This window comes from Nicotiana tabacum, chromosome 5 (genome assembly GCF_000715075.1).
Source record: "Nicotiana tabacum cultivar K326 chromosome 5, ASM71507v2, whole genome shotgun sequence".
In the NCBI taxonomy this organism is placed as follows: Eukaryota; Viridiplantae; Streptophyta; class Magnoliopsida; order Solanales; family Solanaceae; genus Nicotiana; species Nicotiana tabacum.
In genome coordinates this window covers 44,311,789-44,333,772 of record NC_134084.1, presented here as the reverse complement: position 1 = coordinate 44,333,772, position 21,984 = coordinate 44,311,789, and the positions used below count along the sequence as shown (strand labels likewise).

Sequence of the window (21,984 nt, the reverse complement as noted above, 5' to 3'; positions counted from 1 at the left end):
TCCTCACCGTCCAAAGACAACCTTCATGGTCCAAAGAGAATTTTCATCATATTTAAATTCTCGCAATAACCCATATATATCTGCATGCATCGTGTTTTAAGTTTTTCACGTAATCCAGGAAGTAATAGTTCTCCAAACGGGAGCAATCATCGCTCTGGTTTCCGTTCATAGCATTCACATCTATCAATTGTCTCAAACATAACTGACCACCATCAATCACCCGCCTTTTACTCTATGACCGTTCAGATATTAGCTTTGTGATACACCCATAGCATTTCAAACTCACATTTATGACTTTGCATAAATTCATCTAATACTGTCCTACACCAAAAGAACCCTTTCCAAAACATACGACCATTCTTGTAACAACATCATCTGTTTCGTTCACCGTTGGATCTAGAACTACACACGGACTAATTCCTGTAACACCAGGGATATGTAGGCAACTCGGGAACCAGGGTTCAGCCCCTATTCTTTCCAAATAACATCATTCCTCACTCAATTCAGCCAAAATTGATCATCATTTTCTTTACCCGACAACTTGTTCATCATTTTCGGGTAAAGAGGGATAGCTGCTGATATCCAATTTTGCCCTCATAATTTTTCAGACTATATATATACTTTCAAAACATCATTTTTGCATCATTGTTTAGTTTACAAATCTATACAAGCATTTTCTACAATTTTCCATAATTTTTGGAGCTTTTAAATTGATTTTCTTGCATTTAAATTACTTGAATAATTATTAATTATCCCTTTGAATTATTTTATGATGACTTATTTACCTAAATTATTATTTTTCACCTATAATATATGTTTCAAATATTTTTTTACTTCATTTCATACAATTACATTACATTTTTAAGCTATTTATCTACTTTTTCAACAATAGTTTATATTCATATCTAATTGCTTGTCAAAGTAGCCTTCTATATATTTGTAATGCTAAATTATTATTTTTAATCATTTTAGTGCATAAATAATATTTTTCATTTATTTATTAAGTATTTTTATAAATTGTTTTGATAATTTTTGTGTATTTAAATAACAACCCAATTTTTAACAAATTTTCAGACTAGAATCATCCCAATTACCCCAAGACCACTCCAAATGACCCAATTCCCAGCCCAGTCCGGAAAATAAATGACCCAGCATGATAAAATTTTAGTCGTTGATCAAAATTGATCAACGGCCCACAACGTTTTCCCCAATTCTCCTTATATCTCCCACATAAACCCTAGAGACTATTGTCTCTGCCCAGCCGCCTATGTATCCTCTCTTCTCTTCTCTTATATTTTCACGAACCCTATCCGCCTCCCCTTAATCCCTCTCCAAATCCCACAGATAATGGGATTCGACTATTATTCTTTTGCCATATTTAACATATTTTGGTACTGGTTGTCCGTTTATGGTGTTATCTAAGTACTTTCCTAAACATGGCAAGCAATACCTTCTGAAATCGAACAAAATGTGGTTCGAATCATTGATTATGAGTATTATTTCGTCTATATACGTTTAATACCATATTATGTGAGTCTGATTTCATTCAAATCTCTGTTGATTTCGCTTTCCCTAAAAAAACTAGGGTTTACCTGATTTCTCTCTTAAATTTATTTTGAAATGATTTTTCATGCTTTCTTTCCTTATTTGTTGTTTGATTTACTTTGTTTCCTTTTGTGTTCGTTCAATTTTTACTGCAATATAAACCCTTCCCCATTCCCCTTTAAGACAAGACTTGAATCGATATAATCTCACTAAAACTTGAGGCTTTGCTGTGTGAATTCCTTTATTATCTTGTTCTTTGTTTTGTGGTGGACGGTTGAAAGCCAAGGCCACTGAGAATCTACTATTTGAGCTCTTTTGGGTGCAACCATTGCCCGCGGTCCTTTTGAAGCTCTTAGGAACCTTGACGCACCGAGGTTTCTGGGTTCTTGTGGATCTTTTGCTCTTATAAGCTACTTCACTTTGTAATTTCATCCCTATATGTCTTTGATTTGCATGTGTTCTCACATCTGAAATCCTTGGCTTAATATATTTTTCTGATTGCTTTTATACAGATTCTGTTAATTCTACCTTGTTCTAAGTCTTTTTAGCATCTAACTTCCTCCTAATGCTGCTAGTTCTGAGTTTGCCTAAGTCTAACTTGGATAATCTGATCCTCTTGAGTTCGTTTAGCCAGTGTATTGGTGTCTGAATATTCCCTAAAACATGCTTACTTGCTTTGTCCTTAATCTCTATAGTGAATGCTTCATACTTGTGCTAGAACTTTCTATGTTAATTGTAATATGTTCCCCTGCTATTACGTCATTCAATATGATCCCCATACCCCATTAGTGATTGATTAAGATCTTAACAGTTACCTCAACTTGTTTCCCATGCCCTGTTTGAACCATTTTGTTTTATGGCATAACTTAGACCTTCTTTAGTTAATTAGTCTATTGTGTCAACCCTAGAACACTTACATGTGCTTGCTATCTCACACTGCTTTGAATCTTTGCAATGTTTGTCTTGCATGTACAATATGTTTCAATTAAAACCATTGTTTATCGACTATGATCTTGTTTCTATTGTAATATGATTCCTCAGTATGTCTTTGGTTTATTTGATACCCTCTTCTAGTGTTTACTACAATGTGTGTCCTCCATTATTTCTAAATACTGATTAGCATGACCCTAGGATTCATACTTAGCTTAATTTGGACCTCTTAGGTCTTAATTGGTTTAGTGTCATGCATGATAATCGATGTATATCCTACAAACCTGTTGCTTCCCCAAATTCTTTTAGTATGAGGCTATCTATGTGGTACTTTGATGTGTGTGGAAATCTTACTGAACCTACTAGCCTACTTGATTAGTTACTCAACTTGGCTATGTCTCCTTTAGGTTACAAGTGTACCCCCAGTTCTGTCCCTTAGCCATTGTCCATTCTCCCTCATTTACTACTTATGCAATTCTGAACTCCTTATTTTTAGCCAACTGAAAGCCAAGGCTACCAAGGCTTTTACTACTAACCTCCCTAGTATGATCACTGCTCGGGGTCCATTTCAGACCTTTGAGAACTCTAACACACTAGGATTTGGGTCCCTAATCACTTCTTCTAATGCTGGAACCCGAATTATCCTAGTTCCTTCTTTTTATTATCCTATGAACATGTAAGCTGGTTGGTTAAGTAATTTAATGCTTGGCAATATGATTATGTGATTTGGCTCTAAGCTCTTCTATGGATTCTGGGTTGTATTGATGAACATGGCTCTTTATTGAAAGTCTGTGTATGCTGCATCCGAAGTGCTGAAGGCCCAGACAGTGCTGGTATATCTTTGGACCCATTGTGGGCTTACTATCATTATTTGGACCACGTTTGTAACAACTTTATTATATGGTATGTAATAACCTTTGTAATAAACAATGGGGTATTAGTAAAAATGGGGAAGGGTTAGATTCTTAATGTCTGTATAAAAGGGGTAGACAACATGCCTATATGACTCGTTGATTTACTTGTCATATGTGTCGTTTAATTTATATGTGCACTGTAGAAACCATGTCATTAGGGTAAGCGCGCACGCACACACACACACACATACACACTATTTTCTAGCAAACATGAATCCAAATGCTACAATTATTCTTACTACTACATGCCACTAGAAAATCTACCTATAGGAACAAATGTCACTGAACTTTCCTTCAATTTGCTTCAGCACGTCCAATAGAAATCATGTCTATAGGATTTTGGTCACTTCATTTGTTATTATCTTGCATTGTTCACTAGAAACCATGGCTATAGGATTTTAATCATCTCATTCACTACTGCATCGCACTATTTATCTAGAAAATATGTTTATAGGATTGAGTGTAATAATAAAATCAGCTCCAAGTGCTAAACATTAGAGATCCTGTCTATAAGACATCACTGTTCGTCTTAATAAGAGTCAATGTTGCACCTCTCAATGTGGTTTATAATTCACTTATGGGATCCTCCCAATAGTCTTTTCATTATTCCTTATTGCACGAGTCACCTAGACACAACAGGCTTAATAACCAAAAATCTTCAATTTCATTAACCAGCATGCAAATCGTATAATCATGTCCATGAGCAACGCTTGGCCTATGAAACTGCTTGCAAGCCTTGATGCCTTGTTACATAGAAATCACATCTATAGGGATTTAAGTTTCTCAATTCTGAATTGCTTAATTGGAATTTGTTTTGCGTTCATTTGCTGCTTAAGTGTGGAGGCAAAACTTGAGCCTTAACCGTTTATATGTGAAGTCCAATGTGTTTTTGTATGTCGTCTAGTTTTGACATTTTTGAGCAGCCTAAGTGAGGTCTAGATCCACCCAAATAGAGGTCCAATACCTCCTGGACCATAGGTATGGGACGGGTAGTACACGCATAGGGTACGACCTAGAATTGAATTAGAACGCTTTTAGGTAACCACTTTAACATAGTAATTGGGTAGCAGGAGATGATAGTCTGTGCCCACTGAATAATACGAGCAACCTCTACCTTAAAAGAGTTGCGAAGTATTATTTATGTTGCACGGGGTGATCCTTTAGGCTAAAAACTTAGGACCCCCTCCTCCTTTTTTATGTGCATGTTATTTACACTTAGTCATTCAACATAGATCAACAAATTATGTTGTAATAAAAAAAATTGACTTCTGAACTCCCTTTGTTTATTTGATCACCTAGTTTAATAGTAATCCACATAATCTTAAGTTCGCCCGGGACCCACAATTGTGGACCTTGAAGAGTGCATAACACATTCTCTTTGAGGTAATTTGATCCCTTACCCGATCTTTGGTGGCGTTGACTGGTCAAACAGAGTTATTTGCAAATAGGTGCCCTAACGCACCTTAAAAATCGTTAGGTGGTGCTTTTCTCCTTTGGCACTCTGTCTCCCATTCCAAAAGGAGTTGTCACGATGCCGTAACCCGCTTTCGCAAGAAAATGGGGCGTGACATTAAGAAAACATGAATTCAATTCAAACTCGGGTGTTGAGGTGAGGAAAAAATGATGAATCTTTGTGCTTTGAGTTTCCAATGCTCTTCCAATCTTCCGTAGGTCTAAAGTCCTCTAAAAATCGTGTTTTTGGTGTATTTATGCCATGTGGGAACGAGCCCGGACGAAATTATCATTTTCAAACCGAAGTGGAAAAAGTTGGAAACAATTTTGTACTAGCACCCCACGCCCCTCGACGCGCCCCACGGCGCGGTGTGTATTTTTTCCAGAGTAATTATTTTTTCTCAATTTTTAATATCCAGACTTAGCCCTCGAACACGATCCCTCCTTAATACTTTGGGATTCTACTCAGGCTTTAAAGTTCCAATTCATTTATTTTAGCTCTAAACTTGCTTGTCAACTCGAAATTACATCCTATACAACATAACACACGTAAAAAGTACAAAATACTAACAATTAGCCTCAAGTACAATTAAAGTGTAGTAACTAGAGGGCGAAATATAATTTAAAATGTGAGTTTCTAGCCAACCATCAACTAACAAGTCTCAAAATATACTACAACCTATCAAAAATCTCAAACACATGAAACAAGATACAAATTCCAAAAATGTGATAATTCAAACCTCTTCAGAGTAAATAAGTAATTGTAAAAAGAATTTTAAAAAACACAGGCACGCACTTATTGAAATAAGATTTGAACGATTTAGATCAAGTGATGAAAAACTAATACTAATCAGAGGCCAGTTACTATTTTCTAGATTAATTCAAATCATTTAAACAAGGTCGAGGTCTAATAACTTTTATAAATCATTGCGGTCAAAGATGTTCCACATCCAAAAATTAGACCTATGCACGGTGGATAATCTTCAAAGAGAATTTCTGCAAGCTGGAGCCTGGAAGTAAAGGTGAATTAGTAAAAGTGATGGTTGTAAAAGAGATGCGTGTCACATAGCAACTAGGGAGCGTTGAGAGCACATTAATGACAATATTTAATTAGCCACTACAAGGGACTTCTATATAGTGCAGTTCTGTCCAACCAGAAGCAAAGCCTCAAAAGGGCACAGGAAAAGAGGTTGGGTAAAGCTAGAGAGTGCTTTAGTTTAAACTCGTCATTAAACATCACAAAAACATGGCTTCTAAACCAGGCATTCTAACAGAATGGCCATGGACATGGCTTGGGAACTTCAAGGTATATACGGACTCATCTTCCTTCTCATGGCTTCTCTTGAATTTTCCGTTTCATTTATTCTCCCTTTATAGTCCAAATATCTATGTATACTAAACTACAAAGGCGGCACTGCAGCAAGTGAAGGATGATCGATGTGGTCTGTTGAACACCTTTCCTAGGAAAACTTAGACTATGTATATAGGTCAAATTCTACTTTTGGTGATATATATATATATATATATATATATATACACTTTGAGCATCCTTAATGAAATTTCTAATTTCGCCAATGCTAAATTATACCGTAAAACATGTATGGTTAAGAAGTTGGATTTTAAGAAACTATCTTCTTATTTTTTCTCTATGTTGCTAAAGAAAACCTAGTCCTTGAATGCATCCAATAAGCAGGACAAATATGTAGCAATCATGCATATTGCACAGTGTACATTTGAGTCCCATATACCACTAATTCTCGTAGATTTTTTCTCTGATGTGCGGTAGTCATTGTCAACTTATCACCATGTATTGCCTTCTTTCGTCTGTACAAATAGTTTAAACAAACAATTGGGCGTTGAATTATGACGTTATTAATTATTGACATGGGCTTTATTTTGTTTGAATGTAGTACGTGGTTTTGGCACCATATGTGACTCACAGCTTAAACTCATTCTTCATGAGCGAAGATGAAAGCAAGAGGGATATGACATACTTAATTATATTCCCATTTCTATTCTTCCGAATGCTTCACAATCAGATATGGATATCCGTATCTCGCTACAGAACTGCCAAGGGCGATAACCGAATTGTTGACAAGACCATTGAATTTGATCAAATTGACAGAGAAAGAAACTGGTACGTATCTTTTCTAACAGCCAGTTTAGTCAAACTTTTAGAAAACAAAAACTGTCTTTTGTTTTTTCTTTTCTTCCCCAAAAAAGTGTTTATTTTGGAGAGTTAAAGTGTCTCGCCAATTTTGCAGGAAAAAATATACTATGTGCTTTTATGCAGTACCAAATATTTTTTCTTCTATGCAATGAGAGCTAGCTATATTTGGAGATATTACGAATTAAAAAAAAATAAAAAATAAAAAAGCCTCCTGCATCTTGATGCCTGTCATGTTTTTTTCCTTTTAACAATACCCTGACAAAGTGCTTTTGTGCCAACCACTGGCGGAGCCACCCTATGTCATGGGTGGTCAAACGCACACCCTTTACCGAAAAATAATAATACTGCATATATAAGTTAAATACTACTTTAATATGTTGTATATTATAGTTTGAACACCCTTAACACAATTGAGTGTGACAGTCTAGTGGCTCAAGGTGTTCAAAGTGATGTGTTATTCCCGGGTTCAAAGCTCTGACCATTTTGTTTGCCAAAACTAAACAAAGACAACCATGTGTGGTCTATTTGATTCTTTTGCAATCTAATTAATAATTTGCTAATAAGATCTCTTAAAACTTAAATTTGTGTAGAAATAAACAACCAATCTCAAAAGTAACTTTTTAACTAAAAATTATTTCTTAAATAAATTTTATAATTTAAAAATCAAGCTACAAACACCATTCATCCACAAAAAAAATTATTCTTGTTTAAAATTTTAACATTCTTGGTGAAATTCCTGACTACGCCACTAGTGCCAACCCCCTCCCCTCCCACAATTTCATACACTATATCTTGACATAAACCTTAATATTTTGTCTATAATATGCTAATATGGTTGGAAAATTTAAGAGCGTTATTCAGTCAGACACATGCCTCTATCAGTCTATCTGAGATATTTTTATTGAGTAAATGCCAATAGGCAAAAAGAGCCAATCTTAGAGATTAAGGAGTACATTACATAATAACAATAGCACCAAGCTTGGAGATGTGGGGGCACACACTAAGTTAGGTTTCTGAAAAAGACACTTATCTATCTTTGCATGGGAGTCCTGAGCGACCATTCATTAAGAAGCTCCTCACGCGGCGCATAATTAAATCCCTTGTAGCTACAAGACCCATTTTGGTGTCGGTACATTTTTTTATTTCATGGTGTGTTTGATACGAAGGATAATTTTTCACATTTAGTTGGCTTAAATATTTTCTTCATGAACTCATTTTACTTTAAATTTCTTATTTTACGCTTAATGGCATGATCTTATAACCGTAAAAATATTTATGACATGTTTAGGCTACAAGATTCAAAAGTAATTTTTTTATACTCTGTATCTAATCAAACAACTTGAATAAATTAGAACGGAGTGATAATATATAACATAAATTAGTTTATATAACTGAGTTTATATTTGCAGGGATGATCAAATCATACTTAACGGATTGTTGTTCTATTACGGATACACAAAGCTGGAGCAGTCTCATCACATGCCTATTTGGAGGACGGATGGGATCATTATGACAGCTTTGCTCCAAACTGGTCCTGTTGAATTTCTCTACTACTGGCTTCACAGAGCTTTACACCACCATTTCCTTTATTCTCGATATCATTCTCATCATCATTCCTCCGTTGCGACTGAACCCATTACTTGTAAGTCATCTCAATTTCAACAGATACATTTGATTAACTTTCAAGAGCATTTGACACACTTTTCTTTTTTAATCTGTTTAAATAAAGTAGTAACATGTTTTTATATTTAGAAGAATCGTTAACTTTAAAACTTTTCACATCCTTAATTAATGACATATTTTTATGGTAATAAAATATTATGACATGTTTTAAAACAGCAAGTTTTAAGAGTATTTTTTTTGTATGTATCAAGTATTTTTTTTCTTCTTTAAATTTTACGTCAAGTTAAATATGATGATACAAAATTTTGAAGGGTTGATTCAGTTACGGAATTGGTTAATTAAAAATATTAATTTGTTAGGTGAAGTATACAGATGAAGACATGACGTTGGGGCATTAACTATAGAATTGAAGGCCTATTTTTCTAGCACGTTCTCTTCTAAATTTCAAAATTTCAAGCTGGCACGATATGAACCCTACCATATTCAGAGCAAATCTTCTTTGAAAACAAACCCTTTCTAATTTAAGCACACAGGTGCAGAAAAGAAGCATGGGCCTCGGTAAATTGATGGAAAACGACAGTCCAATACTTGAGCGAAATTTAAAAATAGTCAGATTTACAACAGGTCATTCAAAAATAGCTCAATTTCAAAAGTAATCGAAATTTAGTCACTTTTCATGTAAAGATAAATCTGAGCGAAAACACTGTTCAAAACCCGGAAAATACGCTTGTATATTATACTGGAGTTCCAGCATAAGTATGCTTGAACTCCAGCATATTATACGGGAGTTCCAGCATAAGTATGCTTGAACTCCAGCATATTATACGAGAGTTCCAGGATAACTATGCTGGAACTCCAGCATAATATGTTGGAGTTCCAGCATAAGTACACTAGAACTCCAGCATAATATACTGGAGTTCCAGCAAGTATAAATGTCCAGTATAATATACTGGAGTTTGGAGCACCGGTGCTCCAGTCTCCCGTATATTATACAGGAGTCAGCAAAGTATACCGGTCCAGCATAATATGCTGGAGTTCGTACACAGATGCATCGAACTCCCGTATATTATGCGGGACCGGTCTCTGTTGCAGCAAAATAGTGGCTATTTTTCATTGACTTCGTAAATGGTGGCTATTTTTGAATGACCAGTCCGAAAACTGACTATATCGTGCTATTTTGACGAAAACAAATCATCTCATAATTAATTATTTCGGGATTAATTATCTCATTCTCCCCTATAGATAAAAAACACAACAATCCTGTAATTAAAGAGCCCTCATTGTTTTGGCAGTCAACCTTTGTGGTGGGATTTTAATTCTAAAAAAGTATTATCGCGCGCATTAAAATTCTGTCCCATTTATGGAGGACTGCACGTTATGCAGGTCCGCAAAGATGCACCTAACAATAAACAAGAACCTGAGAGCAACAAATTAAAGAACTGCTAAGTTAATATATTCATTTGATAAAAAAATAAACAAACAAATAGTTAAATACAATAGTGTATTATAAAAGTAATGAAAGAGCAATATAGTTGGCTCTTTATGACTCTTTAAATTGGTCTACATATATAGGTAGTCAGAAAACTTGAAGTTCTTAACATTGAAAATAAATGGAGTAGCTAATAGCTCATGATTTTTTAAGAATAATAAATCTAAATAGCCGTCCATCCGACCGCTTAGACTAAAAATAGGCGGCATATATGTATAATATTTGTATATCCACATATTATATCAATATCATCATGTTTAATATATGTGTACCAGCTAGAAAAAAATAAAAAGTGAATGTGGCTAATTATTTCTATAAAGATCCCTTAAGAACATATAGACAAAAGTGCAATTATTATGTTTGATGTTTAATTTAATCTATATTTTCTATGACACTTTCCACCATATAACAATGAAAAAAAAACCATGTATTAATACCTTACAAAGTTAATTTCTGTGTTTTCGCAGCTGTGATTCATCCATTTGCAGAGCATATAGCATACTTCTTGCTATTTGCCATACCACTTCTCACAACTGTGCTAACTGGGACTGCTTCAATAGTTTCATTTGGTGGATATATTACTTATATTGATTTTATGAACAACATGGGCCATTGCAACTTTGAGATAATTCCAAAATGGATGTTCTCCAGCTTCCCCCCTCTCAAATACTTGATGTATACACCCTCGTAAGTCTCTTATTCCTCTACTTATATATTTGTCTTATCTTTTATATATATCTTCTTTTGGTGCATCAATATATTCTCCTTTATTTGTCGAACTTATGTATTCACTTAGCTAGCAATGTTTCTTTGGAAATTTAGGAAGACCTTAAGCTTTAAAAAAATTGGGAGATAGCAAGTCAAATGTAGCCCTTACGAGTTTGTAAAAAAATTGGGAGATAGGAAAGTATATATATATATATATATATATATATATATATATATATATATATATATATATATATATATATATATATAAAAGTAAATTTTTGAATTAAACATTACTCGAGGAAAGACGAACTTTATTAAAATAAAAATATTTTATACTTCCGTAAAGAGTTGAATACATAAGAAAAATTTTATTTTGCGCCTCACAACTTGTCAGTTGTGTGATGCTTTGTCTCACAACAAAATGGACCCAATTCTTACGCATTTGGGTCCTCAAAACTTTGGGTTCACTTTATTCTGAGACAAAATAAAGCCCCACACAACTAATGTCAGTTGTGTGACGCACATAATAAAGTAAGCTTACAAATTTCCCAAGATTTTTATTTTTCAGAACGCATTTAGCTAACGGCAGTTATTTTATTGCACAGGTACCATTCACTCCACCACACTCAATTTAGAACAAACTACTCGCTTTTCATGCCAATGTACGATTACATCTACGATACACTGGACAAATCTTCAGACACATTATACGAAAAATCACTTGAAAGGCAAGGCAAGTCGCCCGATATGGTGCACCTAACACACTTAACAACCCCAGAATCCATTTACCATCTCAGGCTAGGATTTGCTTCTTTTGCCTCGGAACCTTACACATCTAAGTGGTATTTTTGGTTAATGTGGCCTGTTACATTGTGGTCTATGATGGTTACTTGGATTTATGGTCACACATTTACTGTTGAGAGAAATGTGTTCAAGAGTCTGAATTTGCAAACTTGGGCGATCCCAAAATATCGCATACAAGTAAGTATTTATACTAATATTTATCGACATTTTCACTATGTTTGCTATTCAAGTATTTATTTATTTTTGGGCTATTTCTTGATTTGGTTGCAGTATTTTATGCAATGGCAAAGAGAGACGATTAACAATTTAATTGAGGAAGCTATCATGGAAGCAGACCGAAAAGGCATAAAAGTACTGAGCCTTGGACTCTTAAATCAGGCGAGTAACATACTCCTTTTTTGTAATTTATGTGGCAATATCAATAATTTTGAGAGTCATTCAGGTTCTTTTTTACCATGCCTTTGGAAAATATTTTATAAATAATTTAAATTACTAACTATTATGGTGTATAGTACTATTTTTGTAATTTCTAAATAAATTTATATCCGAATTCACACAAATGATAAGAGTACTTTTACCCTCACATAATGAACCTTACCATGTAGGAACGGAGGAAGTATTAAAGCCCCGTTTGGACATAGATTTTGTCAAGTTTTTTTTAAATTTTTTTTGGTAAAATCTATTTGTGTATAAATTTTATCCAAATTTTGGCAGATTTTGAAAACAAAATTCTCAAATCCCAAAACCAGCTCTACACCTGTTTTTGGCCCAAAATATTACCTTTGAATTTTTTAACAATTTCAAAAATTACTAGAAATTTATATATTTTATAAAGGAAAAAAGGTCATTATTAACCTGGAATTGCCCTTAATCCTAATGGATGGCCAATGTGGCAGCTGACCCTCTCCATTTTTTCCATGTCAGCTGCCAAGTCAGTCTAGTCTCCACTCAACTATTCCCCTTCTCTTTCTTTCTCCTTCAGTTACGACAAAAGCAGCGACCAATTTTAAAAGACCCGCTGCAGTCACTGACCCGTTAGTAGTGAACCCAATTTAACCCCTTAAATTAAATAAGGCAAAATTTAAAGGAAAAAGAAAGAGTTGACCGGAATGAACTCCGGTGAAGTCCCAGATCTGTCGAGTCCAAAGGAAGTTCTTCGACTATCAAAGCAACAGCTAACAATGGTTGGATATATCTCTGGAAAAATTCGACTATGTTGGACAATGGAAAGGACCTCAAAACTCAAAATCCTCTCGCCTCAAATTACTGCTCATTGACAAAAATGGCAGATTCGGCCAAATATGTTCTATTTACAATAGTACAGGGTAATAATGGCCATTTTCCCTTTTATAAAAAGGCGCACCACCTATTATGACCCAATTAATCCACCAGCTGGTTAGTATAATTTTTTTTGGGACTGATGGATCTTGTAATATTATTACAATTTGGGAATTTATGACCACTAGCTATGATTCAAATAATGCCTATTTGTACTTTTTACTTTGAGAAATTTAATTTCTATGTGATAGTTAACTCTCATGCCTCGATACATGAAATTTTACAGGAGGAGCAACTGAATAATAATGGTGAGCTTTACATAAGAAGGCATCCTGAGCTCAAAGTGAAGGTGGTTGATGGAAGTAGCCTAGCTGTTGCTGTGGTCCTAAACTCCATTCCTAAAGGAACCACACAAGTGGTCCTTGGAGGCCATTTGTCGAAAGTTGCAAATGCCATTGCCCTTGCCTTATGCCAAGGGGGAGTCAAGGTCTCTTTAGTTGTAAAAATCAAACAGTTAATTTGTTCACATACTGTCCTTTTTCTCATTTATTGTGATTGTGATAGGTCGTGACATTGCGAGAAGAAGAGTACAAGAAGCTCAAATCAAGTCTTACCCCTGAAGTCGCAGCTAATTTGGTTCCCTCAAAAACATATGCTTCAAAGGTACAAATTAATGATGAAAAACAATGAATAAGATTGTTAATCTTGATTATTTATTAAAGAGTTTAAGTTACCCGTAGATCACATTTATATGTTATAGCAGGTAGCTTATTTTATTTTCAAGATTATAGATTTTATATTTTAAGAAAACTCACCTATAGATATTAATTGGACTACCTGATAGTACTGCAAATTTTTTTTTTTACACCAACAACGTATGTGACTTAAACTCTTTATTAAAAACAAACCATCTATACCATTTGAAACTCCTGCCCCCCCCCCCCCCCCCACCCCCTCCCGAGCCGGATCTGATGTATTATAAGGGATTTATCTTTTCTATTGATTCTTGCGGATTGAATAAAAAACAATTTTTGAATGAGGCTAGGGATGAATCGAAAAAGGAATTTCCCCCACCCCAAGTTAAATAAGAAGAACAAGAGAAAAAAGAGATTTGTAAATAAGAAAGTTACTGTACTTAATAAAGCATTGGATTGCAGATATGGCTAGTAGGGGATGGATTGAGTGAAGATGAACAATTGAAAGCACCAAAAGGAACATTATTCATTCCCTTTTCACAATTCCCACCAAGGAAAGCTCGCAAAGATTGCCTCTACTTTCACACACCAGCCATGATCACTCCAAAACACTTTGAAAACGTGGACTCCTGTGAGGTAATAATATACTAAATTCCCTTTGTTTTTTCTTCTTTTTTCAGTTTCACTAAAAAATTCAATCTTTTATTTTAATAAAACAATAGAATTGGCTTCCAAGAAGAGTGATGAGCGCGTGGCGAGTAGCTGGAATATTGCACGCGCTGGAAGGCTGGAATGAGCATGAGTGTGGGAACATGATGTTTGATATTGAGAAAGTCTGGAAAGCAAGTCTTGATCACGGTTTTAGCCCATTGACTACGGCTTCTGCTTCTGAATCCAAGGCTTGAGTTAGACATTTGTGTTGTAATTTCTAGCTTGAGTGTGGTGGCATATGAGCTTATAATTAAAATGCATACTATATAAAGTATCAACTTGATGTCAAATCTTGTTGTTCCTATTGTGTAAGACCTTTTTCAGGGTTTTTATTTTTATTTTTTAAATTATCAATTTCGTTCTCCGGATCGGACGTAGGAGTACTGTATTACGTGATCTATTACATATATAAGATCAATCTTTCAAAGAAATATAAAGAAATGAGTGGTTGATGAAATATTTCTGAGTACAAAGCCATTCACTAAAAAGCCCAATTGCGTTGCTTTCTAGGTTTTGCTTCATCTCGTTGCTTTGTGTGTTTTCAACCAAAATTTGATGCCTTTCATAATTCAAAATGTCAACTTGTCTCTTCTAATTACGTTATATATTGCTGCTACGTGCTACTTGGACTCAACATTATTCAAGTCTTGTAATCAGAGGCGGATTCACGTGGAGGGGCATGGGGCACGTGCACCCATGCTCCCCTCCTTAGGCTGTGTATCACAGGGATATTTTTCGGATAAAGTACTTAATTTTCGGCGTGGGAACTCATGGTCAAAAGAGCATTTGGTGTAGTGGTAGCTGTTAGGGATATAGTAGATATGCTCTAGATCGAATATCATATTTGATGATTTGAACATATTTTGTGAACGTTATTTGATATAAAATATATATGGCATTTGATATTCTTTTATCATTGTTATTAATTGCTTGATTAATTTGATAAAGTCCTTGATTAAATTTTGAGACTTGATATTGTGACGGAGATCATGATAATGAGAGTAAAGTTTCTTATAATTTAATCTAAATTTGTTCTTGATCGTAGGATTATTAATTTGGACATTAGTAATCCGGTTAGATCAATATTTGTGATCGTCTTTACGGGATAAAGATTAGTTGATCTCATTAACTAAATTATATAGATAGATGATGCATATAGAGATATGATCATTGAACCGACTCATTGGATAATTCCTAATGGTTAGAATTACCATAAACTGTCAATAGGGTATTCTCTTGAAGAATGTGATGTAAAAATTTCTTTTGACCTGAGATCGTCATAGTAATTGACAAGTTATTTATTGTGCTTTGATACCAGACACCTATGGCCCTAGGGCGATAGTTGAAAGGATATTGGGTACGATTAAATGCTTGTACAATTAGTGATTGATCAAAATGGAATCTGTCGACTCTTGGTAATGAGTTTAAGCTCCATGTTGTCATGAATTATAAACGACCAAACTAAGACCTTGGCCAGGGAAATTGAATGAAAGAAGAAATGAGTTTCTTAGGTCATTCACTGGTCGATTATATTTGACATGAATACATAGTTGATCGCCTATTAGGATTTGACAGTTGAACAATATCCTAGGGTGATCCAGAGCTACAAGGACAGAAGGATCTACTACATTATTCTTCTACTGGTTCTTGAGAGTAAATTGTATACTTCATGCTATCCCATCGTTAAGGAGTGTTGCTAGACCCACCCTTGATTAGTATATTGATGTGGTCAATTTATTACCGGCTTAGTATTGAACCTATGGGGTCGCACACTAACGAGTGTTCTGATCTTTGCTAAAGGATTAATTACTTTAGTATTCGATAATTAAATTAAAGAATTTAACTAGTCAAATAAATTTAAATTATTAGCCCAATGAAATATTATTGTATTCTTTGCTAGCACAGAGGATATAATTAATATTGTGAACAAATTGAAGTTTTCTATTTGGAATAGAAAATTAAACTATATCTCTTGGATGAAATATATATGTGATATATATAGTTGGTACTCATAAATAATATGAAATATTAACAAAAGAGTTATAAGTTGAATCCAACTTTGAATTGGATCAACTGGAAAGTCCACGTCTGCCACCACAATCCCATTTAAAATGGGATTAATGATTCTCTTTATATGGAAGTATTGTACTCCATATGGAATTGGACTTACACGTGAAGTCACTGCCTTAATTAACCTATTCCTACCCTTTTTGGAAAAGGTCAGTAATTAAGGTATATGTCAGTATATATGTATACATGAAAGCTTCACGCAGGAGGGTAAGTGAAAAAAAGAAAGAAAAGGCCACAAAATAAGAGATACGTTGCTGACAAGAAAATTATCTTCCTATCTTGCTACTACTACGCCGAAAGTTTTGAGAAAATTCTCAGCTTAGTATTTTTATCAATTTGTTCGCGGGTTTCATTGATCAAAGGGTTGATAGCAAGGGTCGGTCTCGGTGTGGATATGCATAGAGTCTTCACACTATCGAAGAATTTTGAAACGAGACTCTCTTCACCAGGTACGCCTCAGATCCGATCTTTGACATGTAAATAAATTTTAAACACGAAAAGATCTGCCTAGGATTGTTATTGTCCTCCGCTGCGTGTTACGAACACCTATATGTAATCCTTCAGTGGTATCAGAGCCGTGGTTTATTGTGTCTAAAATTTATTTACGAAATATTTTAAGATTATATTGAAGAGTTCAAACCATAATACATGTGTATTGTGCAACAGTCAAATTGTTTGAATGCATATGGATTGATATAATTTTATTGTGAATAAAATATATATACATATAAGTTAAACTATTGATATAGTTCGTAACTTGAATTTGAAATTTATGTATTAGATACGACGGTAATCCATAATAGGTTATTGGATTCTACTGTTATTTTAATTGTTATTAGTTCATGAGATGTTAATTAATAATAGTTTTCTGGCATGAATTATTTTTATGTGATATATAAGATAAACATGTTAGAAGATGTTGAATTTCGTTTTTATGTCACGTACTTGTTCATTACATAATTTTGAATTAATTATTATATGTGATGTAAATTAATTTAGGACTAAGCATGTAGACAACTTGAACTAAATTCACATGCTATAAAAGATTTGATCTTCATGTTATTAAAAATTGTTTTAGTAACAATTCCCTCTCATTAAAATTTGAGTTCTTAAATAATAAAATATAAGATATTTTATTATAGAGCTATCCATCGAGGTAAATAATTTTACTTATTTCTTGTTTATAAGGAGCGGCCTGACTACCAGGAGACTTATAGTTCGAAAATATGTTAAAATTATTTATTGCATTAGATGTATGGATTGAAAGAATTATTCAATTTTACACTAGACGCCTGGACCACTCGGGGGAGTATAAAATTTAATAAGTTCTTTGCTATCATGATGGTTGAACTCAACTATGCTAATAGGATCGACTTGACTACCACGGGACTATTTGACATAGAACTATTTAAGGAAATTGTATGGGGATACAATTGGTAAGAGTACCTACCTTTAAAATATATGTGAGAAACGACTTGACTTCCAAGAGACTCATACATATTGTTAAAGGATTCCTTTAGTCCACTAACAGAAATAAAGATTTCGTAAACTATAATGAGGGTAAATAGTTTAAAATAATTAGTGAAAATATCATTTAGATAAAAGTCCATGTCTTTATGATATATGCAAATATGTTCTTATATCATTGTCTTTTCTTTTCTATATTTTAGATTTCTCAATATGTCTGTTATATCACTGCATGAAATACTTGAGACCAACAAGTTGGTAGGACCAAACTTTGATGACTGGAATAGAAATTTGAGAATTATTCTCATGCATGAAAAGCTCATTGATGTGATCGATTACCCTGCAAAGATAATTCCACCAGAGAATGATATTCAAGGCATCAAGGTTTATCAGAAACACTTGGAGGAATGCCTTGCTATTAAATACATCATTCTCGCTTCTATGAGTTCTGAACTCCAGAGGAAACATCAGAATATGGATCCAACTGCAATCATTGAATATCTTAAGAAGATAGTTGATACACAGTTGGGCATTGAAAACTCTCCAGTTGGACCCCTTGTCACTCATGTGATTGTTCTTACCGAAGAACATGAAAAGTTGGGGTACAAGCTTGGTAAAGAGCTTTCTGAAGATTTGATCTTGTAGTCAGTATATGATGCCGAATATTTTCATTGTAAGAAGAAAGGGTATTGGAAGAGAAACTACAAGGAGTATCTTGCAACTCTAAAGGACAAGAAACAAGGTGAGACATTAATGAAAAATGTTTTCAAGGTTTCTTTAGCTACTACTAATTCTTCACTGTGGGTATTAGATACTGGCAGTAGTTATAACATATGCAATATATTGCAAGGGTTCAAGATAAGTAGGAAACTAAAGAAAGGAGAAGTTAATCTACAAGTTGGAAATGGTGCAAAAGTTGCGGCCATAGCTGTAGGATCAATTTCTTTAATAATGCCTACGGGCAAAGTACTTATGTTGGATGATTGTTATTACGTTCCTAAATTTGTTTCGAACATAATTTCAGCTTCTATGTTAGACAAACGTGGTTTTCGCATTAATATAGGCAATGGTATTTGCTCTATTTATTATAGTGATAATTTATATATGAATGGCTATCTCCAACATGATGTTTATGTCTTGCCTAATGTGAATGCTAATTCGATTATGCATGTTTCAAGTCTTAATAGGAAAAGAGATGATCATATAAATCATACATACCTTTGGCATTGTAGGCTTGGTCATATTGGAGAGAAAATAATTAACAGGTTATACAAGGAAGGGTACCTTGACAAGTATGATTTTGAATCATATTCAACTTGTGAATCTTGTCTTAAAGGAAAAATGACTAAATCTCCATTTATTGGAAGTGAAGAAAGGGCTTCTGAATTATTAGGACTAGTTCATACAGATGTTTGTGGGCCCATGAAAATTCAAGCTAGAGGTGGATATTCGTACTTCATCACCTTCACTGATGATATGTCAAGATATGAATTTGTGTATCTTATGAAACACAAGTCTGAATCTTTTGAAATATTCAAAAGGTTCCGTAGTGAAGTTGAGAAGCATACTGGTAAAAGTATCAAAGTACTAAGGTCTGATAGAGGTGGAGAATATCTTAGTGAAGATTTTATGAGATATCTCAAAGAGAATGGGATTCTCTCATAGTAGACACCTCCAGGAACACCACAAAACAATGGTGTGTCTGAAAGGAGAAATCGAACCTTATTAGATATGGTGAGATCTATTATGGGGTTCACTGATATTCCAATAAATTTATGGGGATATGCTTTGGAAGCAGCAACATACTTACTTAATAAAGTTTCCACTAAGTCAGTCTCTATAACACCATGAGATATGGAAAGGATGTAAGTCTAATCTTAAACATATTAAAGTTTGGGGTTGTCCAGCTTATGTTAAGAGACTACATTCTGATAAACTTGACTCAAGATCTGATAAGTGTAGATTCATTGGGTACCCCAAGGAAACAATGGGATATTATTTCTATCACCCTTCTGACCATAAAGTGTTTGTAGCCAGAGGAGAAACCTTTTTGGAAAGGGAATTTCTTTTAGAAAGAAATTATAATGGAGAAATAGAAATTGATGAAGTTCAAGAAACTAATGAATCAGCACAATGTAAAGATCATGAGACCCAAGTTGAAGAACCTTTATTGGATGTTTTGAAGTTGCCAAGGAAGTTGCCATCTTCAATGATTGAAGTTCAAGAACTAAATGAAGTTTAAGAACAGGTTAATGAACCAGTTCCAAACAAATTGAACAACAACCAAATCCAGCACAAGATGAATAGGTTGTACAAGTACCTCTTAGAAGGTCTACACGAGAACGTCATGTACCAACTAGATTAAATTTAATGGTACAAGATGATGTATCAAATGAGGTTGATCATAGTGATGACTACCCTAACACCTATGAAGAGGCTGTACAAAGTTCTGATTATGAGAAGTGGCAAAAGGCCATGGAATCCGAAATGGAATCTATGAAGGAAAATAAAGTATGGACTTTAGTTGAACCTTCAAAGTATATAAAACTTTATAGGTTGTAAATGGGTTTTTAAGAAAAAGATTAGAGCAGACGGAAAGGTGGAGACCTACAAAGCTCGTCTTGTTGCCAAGGGATATCGTCAGAAAGAAGGAGTCGACTATGACGAGACTTTCTCTCCCGTGGCAATGCTCAAATCAATTCGGATTTTGCTTGCTATAGCAGCATACTATGATTATGAAATATGGCAAATGGATGTGAAAACAACTTTCCTTAATGGTGAGCTAGAAGAGGATGTGTACATGACACAACCTGAAGGTTTCACATCTTCGTCTGATCATAATAAAATTTGTAAGCTACAAAGATCCATTTCTGGACTAAAGCAAGCTTCTCGAAGTTGGAATATTTGCTTTAACAAGACAATTGAAAAGTTCAATTTTGTTAGATGCGAAGAAGAACCTTGTGTGTATAAAAGGTTAGTGGGAGCACAATTATATTCTTAGTGTTGTATGTTGATAATATATTGCTCATAGGGAATGACATGCCAGCATTGCAAAGTATCAAGATTTGGCTATCTGAACAGTTCTCCATGAATGACTTGGGAGAAACAGCTTATATTATTAGGAATAAAGATCTATAGAGATAGATCTAGGAAGCTGCTTGGACTTTCTCAGTCTTTGTACATTGATACCATCTTAAAGAGGTATAACATGGATAATTCCAAAAGAGGCTATCTAGCGATACGCACTGGAATTACTCTCAGTAGGGAGGATTGTCCTAAAATACCCGAAGAGAGAGAACGCATGAGTAGGATCCCATACGCTAGTGCAGTGGGAGCTATCATGTATACCATGACATGTACACGTCCTGATGTGGCTTATGCACTTGGAGTGACTAGCCGATATCAGGCAAATCCTGGCTAGGAATATTGGAAAGTGGTGATGACCATTCTTAAGTATTTAAGAAGGACTAAAGACCAATTCCTCATCTATGGAGATTCTGAGTTGAAACTTGAAGGTTATACTGATGCAAGTTTCTCTTCAGACAGAGATGATTGCAAATCTATTTCTGGTTATGTATTCACCTTAAATGGTGGTGCGGTGAGTTGGAAAAGTTCCAAACAAGCTACAGTAGCTGATTCAGTGACTAAAGTAGAATATATAGTAGCTAGTGAAGCTGCTAAGGAAGTTATATGGATGAAAAAGTACTTAACTGAACTTGGTGTGGTTCCTTCAATAAAAGGTGTGGTTCCACTGTTGTGTGACAATACTGGATCCATTGCTCAAGCAAAGGAACCAAGATCACACCAAAAGTTCAAACACGTTCTGCGAAGGTATCACTTGATAAGAGAGATCATTGAACGTGGAGACGTCGAGATTCAAAAGGTTGACAGAAAATGTTGTAGACCCATTCACTAAAGCTCTTGGCGCAAAGGAGTTTGACAAGCAAAAGTGGAAATTGGGGATGAAATACAAAAGCTATTGGCTCTAGTGCAAGTGGGAGATTGTTAGGGATATAGTAGATATTCCCTAGATCTAATATAATATTTGATGATTTGAACATTTGTGCACATTATTTGATATAAAATATATATGACATTTGATATTCTTTTATCATTGTTATTAAT

At 34.5% G+C, this 21,984-nt stretch overlaps 1 protein-coding gene across 2 annotated transcripts; it reads left to right on the top strand.

The window, feature by feature from the left end:
- The first annotated feature begins 5,767 nt into the window (after positions 1 to 5,767).
- On the top strand, positions 5,768 to 14,779 carry LOC107773304 (very-long-chain aldehyde decarbonylase CER1). Of its 2 annotated transcripts, XM_075253507.1 has the most exons (10): positions 5,768 to 6,147; positions 6,752 to 6,978; positions 8,421 to 8,653; positions 10,591 to 10,810; positions 11,440 to 11,815; positions 11,909 to 12,016; positions 13,203 to 13,403; positions 13,481 to 13,579; positions 14,074 to 14,247; positions 14,334 to 14,779. In XM_075253507.1, the coding sequence occupies exons 1-10, from the start codon at positions 6,088 to 6,090 to the stop codon at positions 14,514 to 14,516; spliced, it is 1,881 nt and encodes a 626-aa protein (XP_075109608.1). In that variant the 5' UTR covers positions 5,768 to 6,087; the 3' UTR covers positions 14,517 to 14,779. The 2 variants fall into 2 exon arrangements, with proteins under 2 accessions (XP_075109608.1, XP_075109609.1); XM_075253508.1 differs by lacking the exons at positions 5,768 to 6,147; positions 6,752 to 6,978 and adding an exon at positions 8,028 to 8,160.
- The last annotated feature ends 7,205 nt before the right edge of the window (positions 14,780 to 21,984 follow it).

What these genes read in the sequence shown, in the direction of transcription:
- LOC107773304 (XM_075253507.1), top strand. Translation starts at nt 6,088, where the DNA reads ATGGCTTCTAAACCAGGCATTCTAACAGAATGGCCATGGACATGGCTT. An exon ending in ATTGACAGAGAAAGAAACTG is followed by an intron (nt 6,979 to 8,420) that starts GTACGTATCTTT and finishes TTATATTTGCAG; the next exon opens with GGATGATCAAATCATACTTA. An exon ending in AAAACGTGGACTCCTGTGAG is followed by an intron (nt 14,248 to 14,333) that starts GTAATAATATAC and finishes ATAAAACAATAG; the next exon opens with AATTGGCTTCCAAGAAGAGT.